The sequence below is a fragment of the Lithobates pipiens genome, unplaced genomic scaffold (assembly GCF_037356315.1).
Source record: "Lithobates pipiens isolate NorthernLeopardFrog02 unplaced genomic scaffold, aLitPip1_a1.2 Scaffold_30, whole genome shotgun sequence".
NCBI lineage: Eukaryota > Metazoa > Chordata > Amphibia > Anura > Ranidae > Lithobates > Lithobates pipiens.
The window spans coordinates 47463682-47483833 of NW_027507791.1; the positions used below are offsets into that span (position 1 = coordinate 47463682).

Genomic DNA, 20152 nt, shown 5'->3' on the forward strand with positions numbered 1-20152 from the left:
ATGATCCGCCAAAAAGTATCCTGGGCTGCGTCTGTGTCTGCTCAACAAATGCAGAGTGGACACGGACATGCCATCCACCCGCTCCGCTCATTGTGGCCCGCGACCGGTTACCAAGTCACTCAAGTGGCCCTCGCTCTTCAAAAGGTTGGGCACCCCTGCTCTGTACACTATGTTGTATATTACAAGGATCTATCTGACCCCCGCACTCTATACACTATGTTCTATATTACAAGGATCTGACCCCCACACTCTATACACTATGTTGTATATTACAAGGATCCCACCCCCGTTCTCTATACACTATGTTGTATATTACAAAGATCCATCTGACCCCCACACTCTATACACTATGTTGTATATTACAAGGATCCCACCCTCGTTTTCTATACACTATGTTGTATATTACAAAGATCCATCTGACCCCCGCACTCTATACACTATGTTGTATATTACAAGGATCCCACCCCCGTTCTCTATACACTATGTTGTATATAACAAAGACCCATCTGACCCCCGCACTCTATACACAATGTTGTATATTGCAAGGATCCATCTGACCCCCACACTCTATACACTATGTTCTATATTACAAGGATCTGACCCCCACACTCTATACACTATGTTGTATATTACAAGGATCCATCTGACCCCCGCACTCTATACACTATGTTCTATATTACAAGGATCTGACCCCCACACTCTATACACTATGTTCTATATTACAAGGATCTGACCCCCGCACTCTATACACTAGTGACTATGTTCTATATTACAAGGATCTGACCCCCACACTCTATACACTATGTTCTATATTACAAGGATCTGACCCCCACACTCTATACACTATGTTCTATATTACAAGGATCTGAACCCCACACTCTATACACTATGTTCTATATTACAAGGATCTGACCCCCACACTCTATACACTATGTTGTAAAGTACAAGGATCTAACCCCCGCACTCTATACACTATGTTGTATAGTACAAGGATCTAACCCCTGCACTCTATACACTATGTTGTATGTTACAAGGATCTATCTGACCCCCGCACTCTATACACTATATTATATATTACAAGGATCCGACCCCCGCTCTCTATACACTATGTTGTATATTACAAAGATCCATCTGACCCCTGCACTCTATACACTATGTTGTATATTATAAGGATCCATCTGACCCCCGCACTCTATACACTATGTTGTATATTACAAGGATCTGACCCCCGCACTCTATACACTATGTTGTATATTACAAGGATCTGACCCCCCCGGTTGTATCGATGAATCATTGGGTGGAGCAGGCCCTTTATTAAGATTCTATATTCATACAACCGGTGCTATATAAAATTGACTTGAAATCACGTAAATATTTGTAGTCTTTATTTTATTTTTTACCATAAAAAGCATATATATATATATGTATATATACAGATAACATATTTACAATGTCTTTTAGCCCCTGCCACTGGTTCTGCGGAGGTGGGTGTCAGCAGAGATGAGTCATGTGACAGGGGATGGAGCTGTGACATATTCCTGACATGTGACATGTACAGCCAATCATTTCTCTTTACCATAATCCATCCATTTGTCTTGGGGTACACTGACATACAGTAAGCCTGCACAGATTTAAAGTAATTGCGGATGTGCAAAGTCCCACAGCATGAATAGATAAGCCTGTGCCCTGCCAGCATGCTTCAGAGAAGGACCTTTGTTCTCTGTATGGAAGCAGTGGTCTCTCTGCCGAAGACAAACACGCTAAAGTCAGGGTTAGAGTTCTCCAGTCAACAGGAAGCATGAGCTTTGCTGACGGCAAAGCTTTAGGTCTGCCTCATCAGGGGAGGGCATATGGAACCTTGGCGGAGAGACCACTGCTTCCCCTCAGCATAGAGTGTAGGGCCAAGTAGCTAAGTGGCAGTCAAGATGACCCCTGACTCTTAAGCAGATTCTTTGATACATAACATTATTTACCTCTGAATATTCAGTTTCTGGCATGGGATTCTATAACTGAACTGTGATTGGATGAGCTGTTACTATGTCCCCCTATCAGAATCATGCCTGCAATGTCACTCCACAATAAATAAAAATCTACGAGGTGTCCCAGGTAGGGGGTCACCAGATGGGTTGCCCCCCCCCCCCCCCCCGAGGCCGTTCTCTATTCATCCATAAAACTGCAGCCGATGCTTATGGTGGGATTTTGGCGCTATTGTCCATTGTGTCGCATGGTGTCCACAACATCACATAATGTGACACATCCGGGATTGAAATCTTGATTTCCTGGAGGCTTCCTGACCATCCACTCTTGGTATGTGAAGGCAACCGGAGGGCTCACTCACCCGCCTGAAAAGATAATATTTTAGTGTTTTAGTTTGTTTGTTAGATATCAGTAGACTATGCAAGCCAACATGTTTCGGGGTTAAGACCCTCTTCATCAAGGCTTAAGGATTATGTAACCTCAAATATGGTTGTACTGAAGTGTTGGTGGCAGCACTGGCAGGATCTTACTATAAAAACACAACCTTTATTTTTTATTGTTCAACTATGTAAGGACACCACACTAATGGACAAAGAATCCAACATAGTATTTGTTAGATATCAGTAAACTAATCAAGCCAATGTGTTTCGGGGTTAAGACCCCCTTCATCAAGGCTTAAAAATTATGTAACCTCAAATATGGTTGGACTTAAGTGTTGGTGGTAGCAGTGACAGGATCTTACTATAAAAACAATATCACTTATTATACAACAATATCAGTAGACTATGCAAGCCAACGTGTTTCGGGGTTAAGACCCCCTTCATCAAGGCTTAAGGATTATCTAACTTCAAATATGGTTGGACTGAAGTGTTGGTGGCAGCACTGGCTGGATCTTACTATAAAAACACAACCTTTGTTTTTTATTGTTCAATTATGTAAGGACACCACACAAACGGACAAAGAATCCAACATAGTATTTGTTAGATATCAGTAGACTATGCAAGCCAACGTGTTTCAGGGTTAAGACCCCCTTCATCAAGGCTTAAGAATTATGTACCCTCAAATATGGTTGAATTGAAGTGTTGGTGGCGCACTGGCAGGATCTTACTATAAAAACAATATCACTTACTATAAAAAATATCAGTAGACTATGCAAGCCAACAGGCTTCGGGGTTAAGAAACCCTTCTTCAAGGCTTAAGGATTATGTAACCTCAAATATGATTGGACTGAAGTGTTGGTGGGAGCACTGGCAGGACCTTACTATAAAAACAATATCACTTACTATAAAAAATATCAGTAGACTATGCAAGCCAATGTGTTTCGGGGTTAAGAACCCCTTCATCAAGGCTTAAGGATTATGTAACCTCAAATATGATTGGACTGAAGTGTTGGTGGCAGCACTGGCAGGATCTTACTATAAAAACACAACCTTTGTTTTTTATTGTTCAATTATGTAAGGACACCACACAAGCGGACAAAGAATCCAACATAGTATTTGTTAGATATCAGTAGACTATGCAAGCCAACGTGTTTCAGGGTTAAGAGCCCCTTCATCAAGGCTTAAGGATTATGTAACCTCAAATATGATTGGACTGAAGTGTTGGTGGCAGCACTGGCAGAATCTTACTATAAAAAAAAATCACTTACTATAAACAATATCACGTACTATAAAAAAATATCAGTAGACTATACAAGCCAACGTGTTTCAGGGGTTAAGACCTCCTTCGTCAAGGCTTAAGAATTATGTAACCTCAAATATGGTTGGACTGAAGTGTTGGTGGCAGCACTGGCAGGATCTTACTATAAAAACACAACCTTTGTTTTTTATTGTTCAATTATGTAAGAACACCACACAAATGGACAAAGAATCCAACATAGTATTTGTTAGATATCAGTAGACTATGCAAGCCAACGTGTTTCAGGGTTAAGAGCCCCTTCATCAAGGCTTAAGGATTATGTAACCTCAAATATGATTGGACTGAAGTGTTGGTGGCAGCACTGGCAGGATCTTACTGTAAAAAAAATCACTTACTATAAACAATATCACGTACTATAAAAAAATATCAGTAGACTATACAAGCCAACGTGTTTTGGAGTTAAGACCCCCCTTCATCAAGGCTTAAGGATTATGTAACCTCAAATATGATTGGACTCAACTGCTGGTTGGCAGGATCTCACCTCTTATGTGTGTACCTACATTTTTATTGCTGTCTGTGTCCCCACTTGAACTTCCTGTTCTAGAGACACAACATTAAGTGATCTTAAAAAGGAGGGATTTCCTCACTATCCCTCTACTGTAAAATGTTGATTTTCCTACTTTCAGTCACAGTCAACAGGACAATTGAAGAGGGTGAATCTCCCCAGTAGGGATGAGCTTCGAGTTCGAGTCGAACTCATGTTCGACTCGAACATTGCCTGTTCGCCTGTTCAGCGAACAGTGAACAATTTAGGCTGTTCGCAGCAAATTCGAAAAGCCGGAACAACCTATACAAGTCTATGGGAGAAATCTAAAGTGCTAATTTTAAAGGGTAATATGCAGGTTACTGTCCTAAAAAGTGTTTGGGGACCCGGGTCCTGCCCCAGGGGACATGGATCAATGCAAAAAAAAGTTTTAAAAACGGCAGTTTTTTCAGGAGCACTGATTTTAATAATGATTAAAGTGAAACAATAAAAGTGTAATATTCCTTTAAATTTCGTAGCTGGGGGGTATCTATAGTATGCCTGTGAAGGGGCGCATGTTTCTGCTGCTTAGAACTGTCCCTGCACAAAGTGTCATTTGTGCAGGAAAAAAAGTCTTTTAAAATCACTTGCGGCTAAATTGTCTGCTCCCTGTAATACAGAGAACACTCAATGAGTGTTCTCTGTATTAGCCGACAATTCATTCATTCATTGATTAAAAAAAAAAAAAAGCGTGGGGGTTCCCCTAAATTCAATTACCAGGCCCTTCAGGTCTGACATGGATATTAAGGGGAACCCCGTGTCAAATAAAAAAAAAAATTGATGTGGGGGTCCCCCTAAAAATCCATACCAGGCCCTTTATCCGAGCACGCAACCTGGCAGGCCGCAGGAAAAGAGGGGGGGACGAGAGAGCGGCCCCCCTCCCTCCTGAACCGTACCAGGCCACATACCCTCAACATTGGGAGGATGCTTTGGGGGTCTGTGACCCCTCAAAGCACCTTGTCCCCATGTTGATGAGGACAAGGGCCTCATCCTCACAACCCTGGCCGGTGGTTGTGAGGGTCTGCGGGCGGGGGGCTTATCAGAATCTGGAAGCCCCCTTTAACAAGGGGACCCCCAGATCCTGGCCCCCCCCTGTTTGAAATGGTAAGGGGGTATACCCCTACCATTTCACAAAGAAAGTGTCAAAATGGTTAAATAAGACAAACACACCTTTGAAAAATTCCTTTATTAAAAATAAAAAAAAATAAAAAAAAGATTCCAGCGGTGCTAATCCACTCTTGCTATCCAGCGACGGATCTCCGGGGTCCAGCGACGGGGGATCTCTCAGTCCAGCGCTGTCCATACATCCGTCTTCTGTCTCCACTGCGGAGACTGCGGAGATCCCAGCGCTGACGTTTCTTATATTAGGAGGGCGGGGCCACCCGTCACCTGACCCCGCCCCTCTGACGCTGGAGAGGGAAGCCAGGGGTTTCCCAGTGACGTGGGGGTGACCCCGCCCCCTCTGATGTAACGCAGGTTTCTGTTACATCAGAGGGGGCGGGGTCACCCACACGTCACTGGGGAACCCCTGGCTCCCTTCACCAGCGTCAGAGGTACCTGAAGGGTCTGGTATGGATTTTTAGGGGGACCCCCACGTCAATTTTTTTTTTAAATTTGACACAGGGTTCCCCTTAATATCCATGTCAGACCTGAAGGGCCTGGTAATTGAATGTAGGGGAACCCCCACGCTTTTTTTTTTTTTTTTTTTATCAATGAATGAATGAATTGTCGGCTAATACAGAGAACACTCATGGAGTGTTCTCTGTATTACGGGGAGCCGACAATTTAGCCGCAAGTGATTTTAAAAGACTTTTTTTCCTGTACAAATGACACTTTGTGCAGGGACAGTTCTAAGCACCAGAAACATGCGCCCCTTCACAGGCATACTATAGATACCCCCCAGCTACGAAATTTAAAGGAATATTACACTTTTATTGTTTCACTTTAATCATTATTAAAATCACTGCTCCTGAAAAAACGGCCATTTTTAAAACTTTTTTTTGCATTGATCCATGTCCCCTGGGGCAGGACCCGGGTCCCCAAACACTTTTTAGGACAGTAACCTGCATATTACCCTTTAAAATGAGCACTTTAGATTGTGAACGTTCGAGTCCCATAGACTTTAATAGGGTTCTAAAGTTCACACAAAGTTTAGGTCTGTTCGCAGGTTCTGGTGCGAACCGAACAGGGGGGTGTTCGGCTCATCCCTACTCCCCAGTTAGGGCATAGACAGCAATAAAAACCTGACAGGGGTTCTATCCCTTTTATAGGCCAGTAAAAAACAGGCTTAACCTGAATGAGCAAAGAGACTGATTCTCTTTAATTGGCATCTGCTACTGTGGCGTGATCTCTTACCTGTTAGTTTCTAAAGTCTTCAGCTTGAGAGTTTCATAATCATGTACACCTGAAACAAAGGGAGAAGCACTTCAAAAAACTGTAGAGTTGCCACATATACATTGGCGACCAGTGGGTAGAATGTTCCTTACATTGGTGGTCAGTGGGAAGAATCTTCCTTACATTGGTGGTCAGTGAGAAGAATGTTCCTTACATTGGTGATCAGTGAGAAGAATGTTCCTTACATTGGTGGTCAGTGAGAAGAATGTTCCTTACATTGGTGATCAGTGAGAAGAATGTTCCTTACATTGGTGGTCAGTGGGAAGAATGTCCCTTACATTGGTGGTCAGTGAGAAGAATGTTCCTTACATTGGTGATCAGTGAGAAGAATGTTCCTTACATTGGTGATCAGTGGGAAGAATGTTCCTTACATTGGTGATCAGTGGGAAGAATGTTCCTTACATTGGTGATCAGTGAGAAGAATGTTCCTTACATTGGTGATCAGTGAGAAGAATGTTCCTTACATTGGTGATCAGTGAGAAGAATGTTCCTTACATTGGTGATCAGTGGGAAGAATGTTCCTTACATTGGTGATCAGTGAGAAGAATGTTCCTTACATTGGTGATCAGTGGGAAGAATGTCCCTTACATTGGTGGTCAGTGAGAAGAATGTTCCTTACATTGGTGATCAGTGAGAAGAATGTTCCTTACATTGGTGATCAGTGGGAAGAATGTTCCTTACATTGGTGGTCAGCGAGAAGAATGTTCCTTACATTGGTGATCAGTGGGAAGAATGTTCCTTACATTGGTGATCAGTGAGAAGAATGTTCCTTACATTGGTGATCAGTGGGAAGAATGTTCCTTACATTGGTGATCAGTGAGAAGAATGTTCCTTACATTGGTGATCAGTGAGAAGAATGTTCCTTACATTGGTGATCAGTGAGAAGAATGTTCCTTACATTGGTGATCAGTGAGAAGAACGTTCCTTACATTGGTGGTCAGCGAGAAGAATGTTCCTTACATTGGTGATCAGTGAGAAGAATGTTCCTTACATTGGTGATCAGTGGGAAGAATGTTCCTTACATTGGTGATCAGTGAGAAGAATGTTCCTTACATTGGTGATCAGTGAGAAGAATGTTCCTTACATTGGTGGTCAGTGAGGAGAATGTTCCTTACATTGGTGATCAGTGGGAAGAATGTTCTTTGCATTGGTGATCAGTGAGAAGAATGTTCCTTACATTGGTGATCAGTGGGAAGAATGTTCCTTACATTGGTGATCAGTGAGAAGAATGTTCCTTACATTGGTGGTCAGTGGGAAGAATGTTCCTTACATTGGTGATCAGTGAGAAGAATGTTCCTTACATTGGTGATCAGTGGGAAGAATGTTCCTTACATTGGTGATCAGTGAGAAGAATGTTCCTTACATTGGTGATCAGTGGGAAGAATGTTCCTTACATTGGTGATCAGTGAGAAGAATGTTCCTTACATTGGTGATCAGTGAGAAGAATGTTCCTTACATTGGTGGTCAGTGGGAAGAATGTTCCTTACATTGGTGGTCAGTGGGAAGAATGTTCCTTACATTGGTGGTCAGTGGGAAGAATGTTCCTTACATTGGTGATCAGTGGGAAGAATGTTCCTTACATTGGTGATCAGTGGGAAGAATGTTCCTTACATTGGTGGTCAGTGGGAAGAATTACCCCCTTACAAATAGGCAAAAAGATGATTGGTGTCAATGGTTACTCATTTGGTAGACTTTGTTCCCATCATCAGCTTAAATGTAAAATTCATGCATGTGATCTGAGAGCTCCTTTGTACGGACCACAGGCAGCTGACATGTCTGAACAGCTCGTAGAAGAACACAGAGAAGTTTTCTACTCAATGTACTATGGAAAAAAGTTGTCAAGGGGAAACTTGGATCTGTTTCAAAGGACAACACAGCTGGAAGCAACCAAACCATGTTAGATGATTGCAGCTGTTATCAGCTTCACATTATCTGTGGATGTTCTTCTAGCCAATGAGGAAGGATAGATGTCTGTCCACGGCTTGGACAGAAGTTTACTTACTTTTGTTGGTGTTCTTCATCGTGCAGTTTTGGTAGACGGGCTCTGGCTGCAGGTAGGTGTTATTCAGATTGCTGAAAAGGAGACAGGAAGAGTCAATAAACCGCCATAACCCCATCCCACCATGACACTGATTTAAAAGTCCACCCAAAACTGTTATTTTCGGTTGTGGCTGCATCTGCGTTACCAGACTCCGCCCACCCTACTGCAGGCAAAACGCACAGGGTGACCACTCTGCTGCGGGATTTCACTGCAGAATGAACATGGTTGTCACCTTATTACAGGAAGGATGAGTGCATAGGTGGAGGAATGTATGAAGTTAGAAGCACAAAGATTTGTCTGAGAATAGGACTGCCCCCTGCTGTGTTTGGGGCACTATCAGTGCCAAAGAAAATTTCTAGGGAGGTTAATCCTTGGGGACCCAGAGTAAAAAAAAATAAGGCTGCATGCAAGTACTAGAGGTCGGGAGTGTGTAACGTACAGAGTACAGTGGTCAGGTGTGTGTAAGGTACAGAGCACAGCATCAGGTATGTGTAAAGTACAGAGTACAGGGATCAGGAATGTGTAAAGTACAGAGTACAGGGGTCAGGAATGTGTAAAGTACAGAGTACAGGGGTCAGGAATGTGTAAAGTACAGAGTACAGGGGTCAGGAGTGTGTAAAGTACAGGGGTCAGGAGTGTAACGTACAGAGTACAGGGGTCAGGAGTGGCTCACATAAAGGGATCAGGTGACAGAAGTTGGTAACATACTGTAAGGATTAAGGGGTGTCTAAACAAAATGGTTGACCGTATGTCTTACTAAATACATGTATTTTTCTATCCTTCTTTGTAAAATAAGGATTCGTCATCTATTGTCACGTACTCATCAAGAAGAGGCCGCATCAGCCCTAAAAAGCAGTCTACGCCCAGAAGATTGTCTTATCAGCTGATAACACCCGGAGAATTGCCTTTACTTTGAAAATGTTGTTTTTTTTACATTTGCTGATGTTTGCCCTTTTCTGTCTATAAAAGATGTAATAAAGAAGCCTCAGAGCCACAGTCAGTCAGAGACAGTCAGAGTTAACGACGGACTTCTGAGCAGAAATACTGAATAATATCTCCGTGTCTCTTTGCTTGGATAAGAACTCTAACTAACAATTGGGAAACGGTAACATAACCTGACAAATAGGTGACTTGTTGAGGTCACACCTAACATTTCTGGCGCCGCGAATAGGGACTCGCTGAAGAAACTACAAGAGGCGAACGAACATAAGGACGGAACGAAATGGTCGGGCACATCAAGAACCACAGACAAATCCTGCGCAGGTAAGAAAAGCTTTATTTTCTTATAAACTCTGTGCTTCTTAGATTTGTGCCCACCTGATCTGTCTGAATTGTTCTTCAGGTAAACACCAACCTCTGTAGTAAGCGGGTCTTGAACTTAATATTTTGGCTTATGTTACCGTTGTTTCTTGTCTGTCTACTTGTCATCTGTCTGTTGTGAATGAGATAAGCCCTGTTTGTATGGTGTCAATTGAAACATATATCATCCCAATGGGTAACGGAATGCGCCCTTAACTCGTAAGAGTACTTTGGGGGTCCGACACTTAAGTTTGATATACGCTTTTTGATTCATGAGCCTAAAAACGGGTTGAAAGTATAAGTCCTGACTGCCTCAATAAAGCAGGAATAAGAAACGAATGCTGAGAGATTCCATGGTAATGGGAAGGAAATAAGGTCTCCACAAAGCCCGGAGACCTAGTCATATGTGTTTGGCCACCAAAAGGGAATGCTTGTATATGTTGTAGCCGTCAGTCTGGTCATAATATTTGTCAGTTGGCTAGCATATAAGGTAATTCGATTTCAGAAATCTCATCCAGGAGAGGTTTTTAATATTTTGGCACCCTAGGAGGAGAAGGCAACGAGACACTTAGTAAGTGATCCAAACGCCACCTAGGCAGGACTGTCAAAATGGGCCAGACACATGGTAAACCCCAGGAGGAATCTCAGAAATGTTATGCTGTTAAAGACATAATTACAATGTTGTATGGGAAGGATAAGGCACAGGGCACGAATAGGATTCTCAAGAAATTGGGGATGGATGGAGAAAATGGATTAAGTGTAGAAGGTTGGGAAGAAATAAAGAGAGACAGACAGGGAGAGATATTGCAGAACAGATGGGTATCACAAATACAATGTTTAATTAAGGTTTCCAACAGGGCTGAAGAGGAGGGATGGGAGTATTGTCAGGAAAAGGGTGGATGGGATATGAAGGTCCGACACAAAAGTCTTCCTTCTGCTCCCGGCGATAGGGTTAATACGGGAAATACTCCACCTCCTTATAACACTACCACACCAGGTAATGAAAGACCAAAACTTTATCCTTCCTTAAGAGGAAGAGGATGGGTATGCCGAGTATGCGGTACCCAGAATACAGACTGGGCACAGGAATGTGTGCATTGCGGCGCTCAAAGACCAGAGCCCGTAGCTCCAGTCCATAGTCGGACTAGGGTAATACAAGTAAATAATCCAAATGCGGGTCAAGCAGGACAGCCACCTACAGTGACCCAACAAGTCGTTCTGAGGACATGGACACCTTGGTCGGCTGACACTCTTATGGCATTAATACAGAATGCTCCTGATCCCGTAGCAAAACCTGCCGCATTCTGTAGATTCGTGACACAATTACTAGACACACATGAAGCAACTTGGCAAGATGGGGAAGATTTGTGTAGACATAAAATGACACTAACGATGTTTAATCAATTTATGAATGAAATTGCTCCACATAGACCACAAGGGGATCCAGCGGCAGATCCGCCAGGAGTACATCCTCGTCATATAGACTCTAGACCCCTGTTTATAGCTCAGTTACGAGAATTTTGCCAAGGGAAACAGCAGGAAAGGGGTTCGACAGCGCCCATAAAACAGGCCCCAGGTCAGACTGTTACAGAATTTTACCTCAACATGGAAAGCATGATGGCTGACGAAGGTCTAGATTTAGCCTTACCCGTCACCATTAGGGCTTTCAATCGACAGTTTATGGAAGGACTAGTACCCCAAATAGGTGACAAACTGAAGGCATGTACTCCCGAATGGAGAGCCATACGGGACAGAGGAACATTGTTGCAGAAAGCACAAGGCATAGAGGCTGATTTAGCAGAAACTAAACCCAGAAGGACACCGGGAGTTAACACTGTTGCCCGGGTCAATGAAGGAGGGAATTCCTCCCGTAAACCTCTTACCTGTTATTACTGCAACAAGGTGGGACATATAAAAAGAGACTGTAGGAAAAGGATAAAAGACGAACAGGAAGGAAACACGGACAAAGACACGAGGGACTACAGACAGAGGCGTACCAATGATAGGGACGATCCGACCGCATGACTTGCCCCAGTCCTAGCTGAATCAGAGAACAAAATGCTCCACATGTTGATGAAGGTGGAAGGTAAACATATTCCTTGTTTGGTTGACACAGGAGCGTCACGCAGTCTGTTGTCTGATTCAGTAGTCCCTCCACACATGACATCCCGTGACACCATACCCATAAGTGGTTATGACGGTCTTTTGTCCGATGCCCCACTGACTGACTAAACCTTAAAAAGTAAAAATAGGGAGAATGGCAACCGCCTGACACTTGTGTATTGTTGCAATGTGTAGATGACCTATTGTTATGTTGTCCGGATAACGATACTTGTTTAAAAGCCACTCTCTCATTGTTACAATTCCTGGCTGAAAAAGGGTGCAAGGTGAATAGAACTAAGTTACAGGTATGTCAGAAAAAGGTTGTCTTTTTGGGCCACTGTATATCCCAGGGTACTCGACACCTCACTGAAGACCGAGTCCAGGCCATAAGACAAATGAATATCCCACGCAACTTTAAGCAACTTCGTATGTTTCTGGGAATGGTGTCATATTGTAGACAATGGATACCACATGCCAGTTCTCTGATGCAGCCATTATATGATTGCTTGAAAATAGTACCCTATGTACTCACAGAAGCAGGTCATGAATCTTTTAGCACCTTAAAAAGGTTACTAATTTCGGCACCTGCGATCGGGATCCCTGATTATACCAAAACATTTCATTTGTACATTGCTGAAATCACGGGACACGCAACAGGGGTGTTGACACAACAACACATCAAACAAAGGCCGGTAGCATACTTCTCGGCGGCTCTCGATCCTGTCTCTAGAGGATCACTGTCCTGTGTACGAGCAGTCGCAGCAGTGTCAATTATCATTGACAAATCCTCAGAAATTGTCTTAGACAATCCTGTAGTGGTACATACCACACATGACATACACGCCATCTTATCACAGGTCCAACCAAAACACATATCAATGGCAAGGCAGCTGCGTCTACAATGCACTTTGCTCCTACCCCCCAATGTTACCTTTCAGCGATGCACTTCTTTTAACTTAGCACAGCTTTTACCATTACAGACAGATTTGACAGGGGGGAGTAATGATGATAATGGTGTAGATACAGCACAAGATACTCAGGATTCTGACACACTTTCATTTCATGACATAACATCTGATGAACACGATTGTTTTCAACTTATGGAACAAGAAACCACGGGGTTCCCACATGTCACAGACATACCCATTGCAAATGCAGAACACACACTGTACATAGATGGTAGTAGATTTGCCGATGACAAAGGTAAATATCACACAGGTTATGCTGTGGTAACGGACACACAGGTAATTGAGGCAAAGTCACTACCAGCACACATGTCGGCACAAGAAGCGGAACTAACCGCTCTAGAGAAAGCCCTAGAACACTTGGAGGGACAAGAAGGGAACATTTACACTGATTCCGCATACGCCTACGGTGTTGCACATGATTATGGCCACATATGGAAAGCTAGAGGTTACCTTACAGCAGCAGGCACACCTGTTAAACATGGTGAAGGAATCAAAAGAGTCCTGAACAATCTTCAAAAGGTTAAAAGAGTAGCCATCATGAAGATAGCGGCACACACGAGCGCAAAAACAACTGAGGCAAAAGGAAACGCATTTGCAGATTTAACTGCAAAGAAGGCAGCTCTAGGGGAAGTAAGCCCTGAGACCTTAGCTACGGTACAGGTGAGTATGCCCGAAACCACATGGCAGCAGCTAATGGAACTACAGGAACAAGCAGGGGCTATTGAGAAGGACCGTTGGGTTAAGGAGGGAGCTGCACCAGGCCTTGACAATGTATGGAGAGAAGGAGACAAAATATGTCTAACCGCTTCTCTATACCCCGCAATGGCAGCGGCTGTTCACTTACCCACTCATGTCAGCTCCAATTCTATGTATAGGATTGTAAGCCAAGGATGGCTAGCCCCTGGATTCAGTAGTACTGCAAGGAACTACTGTGCTGCATGCCAAATCTGTCTGATTAATAACCCAGGACAGAGAGTGAAAACCCCACGTAAACATCAGGTCCGGGCCCAATATCCCTTTCAGAGACTGCAGATTGACTACATACAAATGCCTAAGAGCGGCCCCTTTGAATTTGTTCTCGTGTGCATCTGCCTATTTTTCAGGCTGGTCCGAAAGTTATCCTGTGAAATCAGCTACGGCAAAAGCCACCGCCAAGAAACTGATTACTGAGCTGATACCTAGGTTTGGTCTCCCAGAAACAATAGAATCAGATAGGGGGACACATTTCACGGGAGAAATAATGCAAAATGTGATGGCAATGTTAGGGGTTCAACAAAGTTTTCATACTCCTTACCACCCACAGAGTTCAGGATCAGTAGAAAGAGTAAATGGTACAATCAAGCTGAAAATACAAAAAGCTATGCAGGAGTTGAACAAACCATGGCCTGAGTGCCTAGTTTAGCTTTGTTCTCTATTAGGTACACCCCAACAGGAAAAACAGGGTTATCCCCATATGAAATACTGTTTGGAAGTGCACCTAGATTAGGTTTATATTTTCCTCAAAGTATGCAATTACAATGTGATAGTTTAACTACGTATGTAATACAGTTGCAACAGCGTCTGACTAAAATCCACAAGAGTGTGTATTCTTCTCTTCCAGACCCTAATTCTGTCACAGGTACACACGATCTACAACCAGGAGACTATGTGTATGTAAAGAAACATACCAGAAAGACACTGGAACCAAGGTTTGAAGGTCCTTTCCAGGTGCTATTGATTACAGCAACCTCAGTGAAATTGGAAGGGAAACCTACCTGGATCCACGCTTCTCATTGTAAAAAGGAGCCAGTTGGCAAATGACAACATGTATCTTTTTATTGTTTCAGTAATTCTGGCTAATAGTTTGGTTACCTCACAGAATAAAATACACAAGGATGAAGGATTTTCTAAAAAAATGTTATTACTGAAGTTTAAATATGCTTATGCCCAGAAGTCAGGATATGAGAAATGTTGGATTTGTAGCAAATTACACCCCAGCACAGCAAGTATACCACTGATGGCAGTTCCTATAAACTATACTGATCTTGCTAACAGTAGCATTAACATAATTAGAACAAATACCAGTGAGACAGTAATGTTTAAGTCAAATGGTCTCGCCTTTTTCCCTGATTGGTGTTTCAACTTAGGGAACACAACGGGAGGAAATGGAGAATGCCAAGACAGCAAGTTTAATTTGTCCATTGTCGTATTAAATGGAAGCTTCTATCCCAGTAATTCCAGCACACACCAGACATTATCTGACTTCCTCACTAACATTGTGGATAATAATGTTAGGTGGTTAGTATCCAACTTATCCCTCTATGGATACACCTCTCATTATAGAAATGATATCAGTTCAAGATCAGTAGCTCTAGGAAACAATATATACATCTGTTGTGAGGATAAATGTTGTACTTGGATACATAACACCAGCATTGAGGTACCTGACTATTATGACATCATTGCACAACACCGTATGGAAGTAAAGAATTTACAAGAGAAGGCCCGAAATATTGGTCGCGACTGGGATCCGTTTGGTGGAACTTTTAGTTTCTCAGGGTTATTCTCTTGGGTTAAGAAGGCAGCAATGACGATTATAGTGGTGCTCTTATTCGTATTTTTCTTTTATGCATGCTTTAAACTGCTCATGTGCTTTTGCAAGAAAGCCAAGGTAAATGATGCGGAAAAGATGGAACTTTTGTGAAGATAGGTAGATTTAGTTTCTTGACATCACCCATCTGTCAGAAAAGCCACTCTTCCTGAATTTTAGATGTTGGTACTGTCCAGGGGGATGGGTGTATACCCCTCTGACAACTCGCGGTCAGGGAGAGTACTCTGGATATAGGCTGACTAGAACTTGTTCAGGTGGACCCAGGGCAAGAGGGAGGGGTGATGTCAAAGGGGGAAATGTAAGGATTAAGGGGTGTCTAAACAAAATGGTTGACCGTATGTCTTACTAAATACATGTATTTTTCTATCCTTCTTTGTAAAATAAGGATTCGTCATCTATTGTCACGTACTCATCAAGAAGAGGCCGCATCAGCCCTAAAAAGCAGTCTACGCCCAGAAGATTGTCTTATCAGCTGATAACACCCGGAGAATTGCCTTTACTTTGAAAATGTTGTTTTTTTTACATTTGCTGATGTTTGCCCTTTTCTGTCTATAAAAGATGTAATAAAGAAGCCTCAGAGCCAGAGTCAGTCAGAGACAGTCAGAGTTAACGACGGACTTCTGAGCAGAAATACTGAATAATATCTCCGTGTCTCTTTGCTTGGATAAGAACTCTAACTAACAATTGGGAAACGGTAACATAACCTGACAAATAGGTGACTTGTTGAGGTCACACCTAACAATACACAGTACAGGGGACAGGAGTGTGTAATATACATAGTGCTGGTGTCAGGAGTAGGTAATGTACAGAGCACAGGGGTCAGGAGTGTGTAAAGTACAGAGCACAGGAATCAGGAATGTGTAAAGTACAGGGGTGAGGAGTATAACGTACAAAGTACAGGGGTCAGGAGTGGCTCACATAAAGGGATCAGGGGTCAGAAGTTGGTAATATACACAGTACAGGGGTCAGAAGTTGGTAATATACACAGTACGGGGGTCAGAAGTTGGTAACGCACACAGTACGGGGGTCAGAAGTTGGTAACGCACACAGTACAGGGGTCAGAAGTTGGTAATGTACACAGTACAGGGGTCAGGAGTGTGTAATATACATAGTGCTGGTGTCAGGAGTAGGTAATGTACAGAGCACAGGGGTCATGAGTGGCTCACATAAAGGGATCAGGGGTCAGAAGTTGGTAACGAACACAGTACAGGAGTCAGAAGTTGGTAACATACACAGTACAGGGGTCAGGAGAGTGTAACATACATAGTGCTGGTGTCAGGAGTAGGTAACACACAGAGTACAGGGGTCAGGAGTGTGTAACACACAGAATACAGGGGTCAGTTGTTGATCAATTGAGAGATCAGGGGTTGGAAGTGGGTAATATAAACAGTACAGGGGTCAGGAGTGTGTAATTTAGAAAGTACAGAGGTCAGGAGAGTGTAATGTACAGAATACAGGGGACAGGAGTGTGTAATGTACAGAATACAGGGGTCAGGAGTGTGTAACTTACAGAATACAGGGGTCAGGAGTGTGTAATGTACAGAGCACTGGGGTCAGGAGAGTGTAATTTAGAAAGTACAGAGGTCAGGAAAGTGTAATGTACAGAATACAGGGGTCAGGAATGTGTAACATACAGAATACAGGGGTCAGGAGTGTGTAACGTACAGAATACAGGGGTCAGGAGTGTGTAACGTACATAATACAGGGATCAGGAGTGTGTAACTTACAGAGTACAGGGGTCAGGAATGAGAACAAGGATTTCGGAGTGTGTAACATACACAGTGCAGATGTTAGTTAACACACAGTGCAGGTGTCAGGAGTGTCTAACAGAGTACAGGGGTCAAGAGTATGTAACATACAAAGTACAGGGGTCCGAAGTGTGCAAACACACAGAGTACAGAGGTCAGGAGTGTGTAACACACAGAGTACAGAGGTCAGGAGTGTGTAATGTACAGAATACAGGCATCAGGAGTGTGTTACATACATAGTACAGGGGTCAGGAGTGTGTAACACATAGAGTGTAGGGGTCAGACGTAAGCTCTCCCTCCTCAGTACTTGTACAGTACTTCTCTCCCCTCCCTATAAAATACATTTACCAGACCAGCATAGCTCAGAGTAAAAGCTGTTCTTCTTCATCTGGTCATGTGACTGGAGCTGGGGAGGAGCAACCTCCCTTGCTCTGAGCTGACAGGCTGACTGACAGGTGCCCATCACGGCTGTCAGCACTGACTCCTGTGCTGGGATGTCCAGCGGACGCTTTGGGGGATTTGGACCCCCCTGACCCCCTCCTTATCTACACCCCTGGACATAATTGATTATATGAGACTTATACAGTTTATATTAGGTCAATTTTGTGATATTTATTTGCATTCTGAGAATGAAATATACAAATGTTTCTCTGATATATCAGAACATCTATTATCACATGAGCGTTATTTTTCACTTTTGGAGCTCTGCTGCACATTGGAATTGTCACACAAAAGCTCCATGGATGGAATATAATCTGCATAATTAGGAAGTGGCGGGCGACTACATCTGGGCCAATTACCTGTTGGCATGCGGATAATTCCTGGCGCAGGCCGCGTCCGACTGTTCGCAGTCTTCGGAAAACTCATTAGTGACCACTGTGAGGGTGTCGGGCTCCTCCTCCTCTCCTCCAATGTCTGCAAGACAAAACAAAAGACCCTCAACAGCTGTTCCAATTGTACGCCGCACATCATGTCCGGGGGGGGGGGGGGGGGGGGGACCAAGTGAGAATGAGGCAGCAGCAAAATAAAAACACAATGCAGGTGCGACGTGAATGCATGTTACGGCTCGCTGCGAAAGATAACAATCACGCGATTTTATCTCTAAATTGCTACTGGGAAGATTGCTCTGCTACACTTTAAGGGGCGGCGGAGGAAAGAGGGGCATTTAAAGGAAAATGAGATAGGTGCTACGTTTTTTTTTTTTTATGCACCTGCCACTGTGTACATCCTGTGGCATCCACTTACCCAAAAAAAAAAAAAAAAAAAAAAGAGGATTAAAGGAACACTCCAACTTTAACGTTCTTTTGCATAGATCATTCATTACCATAAAAATCTTTGTCTAAATCTACTGTATAATAAATCCTCTGTGTGGATGTCTTAAGCATTCTTCTATGATCATCAGCGCCATCTAGTGGCCATAATGTGGTATTTTCCTGAAATAACCCAATAAAACCAATACCGCATTATGGCCACTAGATGGAGCTGATGATCATAGCAGAATCATATGACAGACAATACAGCAAATGTTCATGGTGCCTGTGCGAATACTTAAGACATCCACACAGCAGCAAATGTTTGCATTTAAAGGAGGAATTCCCCCCCATTACCACTGTGTTGGTGGGATAATCGAGCAATTTTATTTCCTTCAACATGTGGTTAAATGAAAGAAAATTGGATAATGTATGGCTTGCTTAAGTCTGAGAAGCCTGCTGATAGGGAGAGAATACAAGCGAATGAGAGAATCTCAATCCCTGATAGGTAAGAGTGTAGTGCAAGTACAGGAGTTTTATGAGTGTCTGCAATCAGCACTGCGCTCAGGCAGGAGACCGGAAAGCCTCTATTAGGACCTTACAGCTTAATACTCAGCCCAACAAGCCTGCTCTGATAGGGAGAGAATACAGGTGAATGAGCAAATCTCAATCCCCGATCGGTAAGAGTATAAGGTGAATACAAAAGGTTTTATACGTTTCTTTAATAAACACTCTGCTCAGGCAGAAGAGAGCACACCCTCTATGAGGACCTAACAACCCGACACTCAGCCCAACAAGTCTGCACCAACAGGGAGAGAATACAAGTGAATGAGTACATTTCAATCCCTGATAGGTAAGAGTGTAGTGTAAGTACAGAAGGTTTTCGAGTGTCTTCAATCAGCATTGAGCTGAGGCAGAAGACAGCACACCCTCTATGAGGGCATAACAACCCGACACTCAGCCCAACAAGCCTGCTCCAACAGGGAGAGAATACAAGTGAATGAGTACATTTGAATCCCTGATAGGTAAGAGTGTAATGCAAGTACAGAAGTTTTTTGAGTGTCTGCAATCAGCACTGTGCTCAGGCAGGAGACAGCACACACCCTCTATGAGGACCTAACAACCTGACATTCAGCCTAACAAGCCTGCTCCAACAGGGAGAGAATACAAGTGAATGAGTACATTTCAATCCCTGATAAGTACAGAAAGTTTTTGAGTGTCTTGAATCAGCTCTGAGCTCAGGCACGAGAGTAGATAGCATCTATGAGGACCTTACAGCTTTCTACTCAGCCTGACAAGGAGCTCAGACTGGGAGAAAATACAAGTGAATGCGCAAATCTGAATCCCTGATAGGTAAGAGTGTAGTGTAAGTACAGAAAACTTTAATAAGTGTCTTCAATCAGCACTGAGCTCAGGCAGGAGATAGGACAGCAACTATGAGGACCTTACAGCCAGATACTAAGCCTGAAAAGCCTGCTCTGACAGGGGGAGAATACAAGTGAATGATAACATTTCAATGTAAGAGTGTACTGTTACTACAAGGGGTTTTATGAGTGTCTTC

At 43.2% G+C, this 20152-nt stretch overlaps 1 protein-coding gene across 1 annotated transcript in view; it reads right to left on the reverse strand.

Annotated features, from left to right (window-relative positions):
• Window positions 1–1368: 1368 nt before the first annotated feature.
• The window catches only part of TTC24 (tetratricopeptide repeat domain 24), a 55936-nt gene continuing 37152 nt past the window's right edge, over window positions 1369–20152 (reverse strand). The window contains exons 9-12 of the mRNA XM_077464174.1: window positions 18142–18256; window positions 8595–8665; window positions 6554–6602; window positions 1369–2342 (exon numbers count right to left, since the gene is read on the reverse strand). Of these exons, the coding sequence (XP_077320300.1) occupies window positions 2240–2342; window positions 6554–6602; window positions 8595–8665; window positions 18142–18256 (338 nt within the window). The 3' untranslated portion in view covers window positions 1369–2239. The remainder of the gene's footprint in view (window positions 2343–6553; window positions 6603–8594; window positions 8666–18141; window positions 18257–20152) is intronic.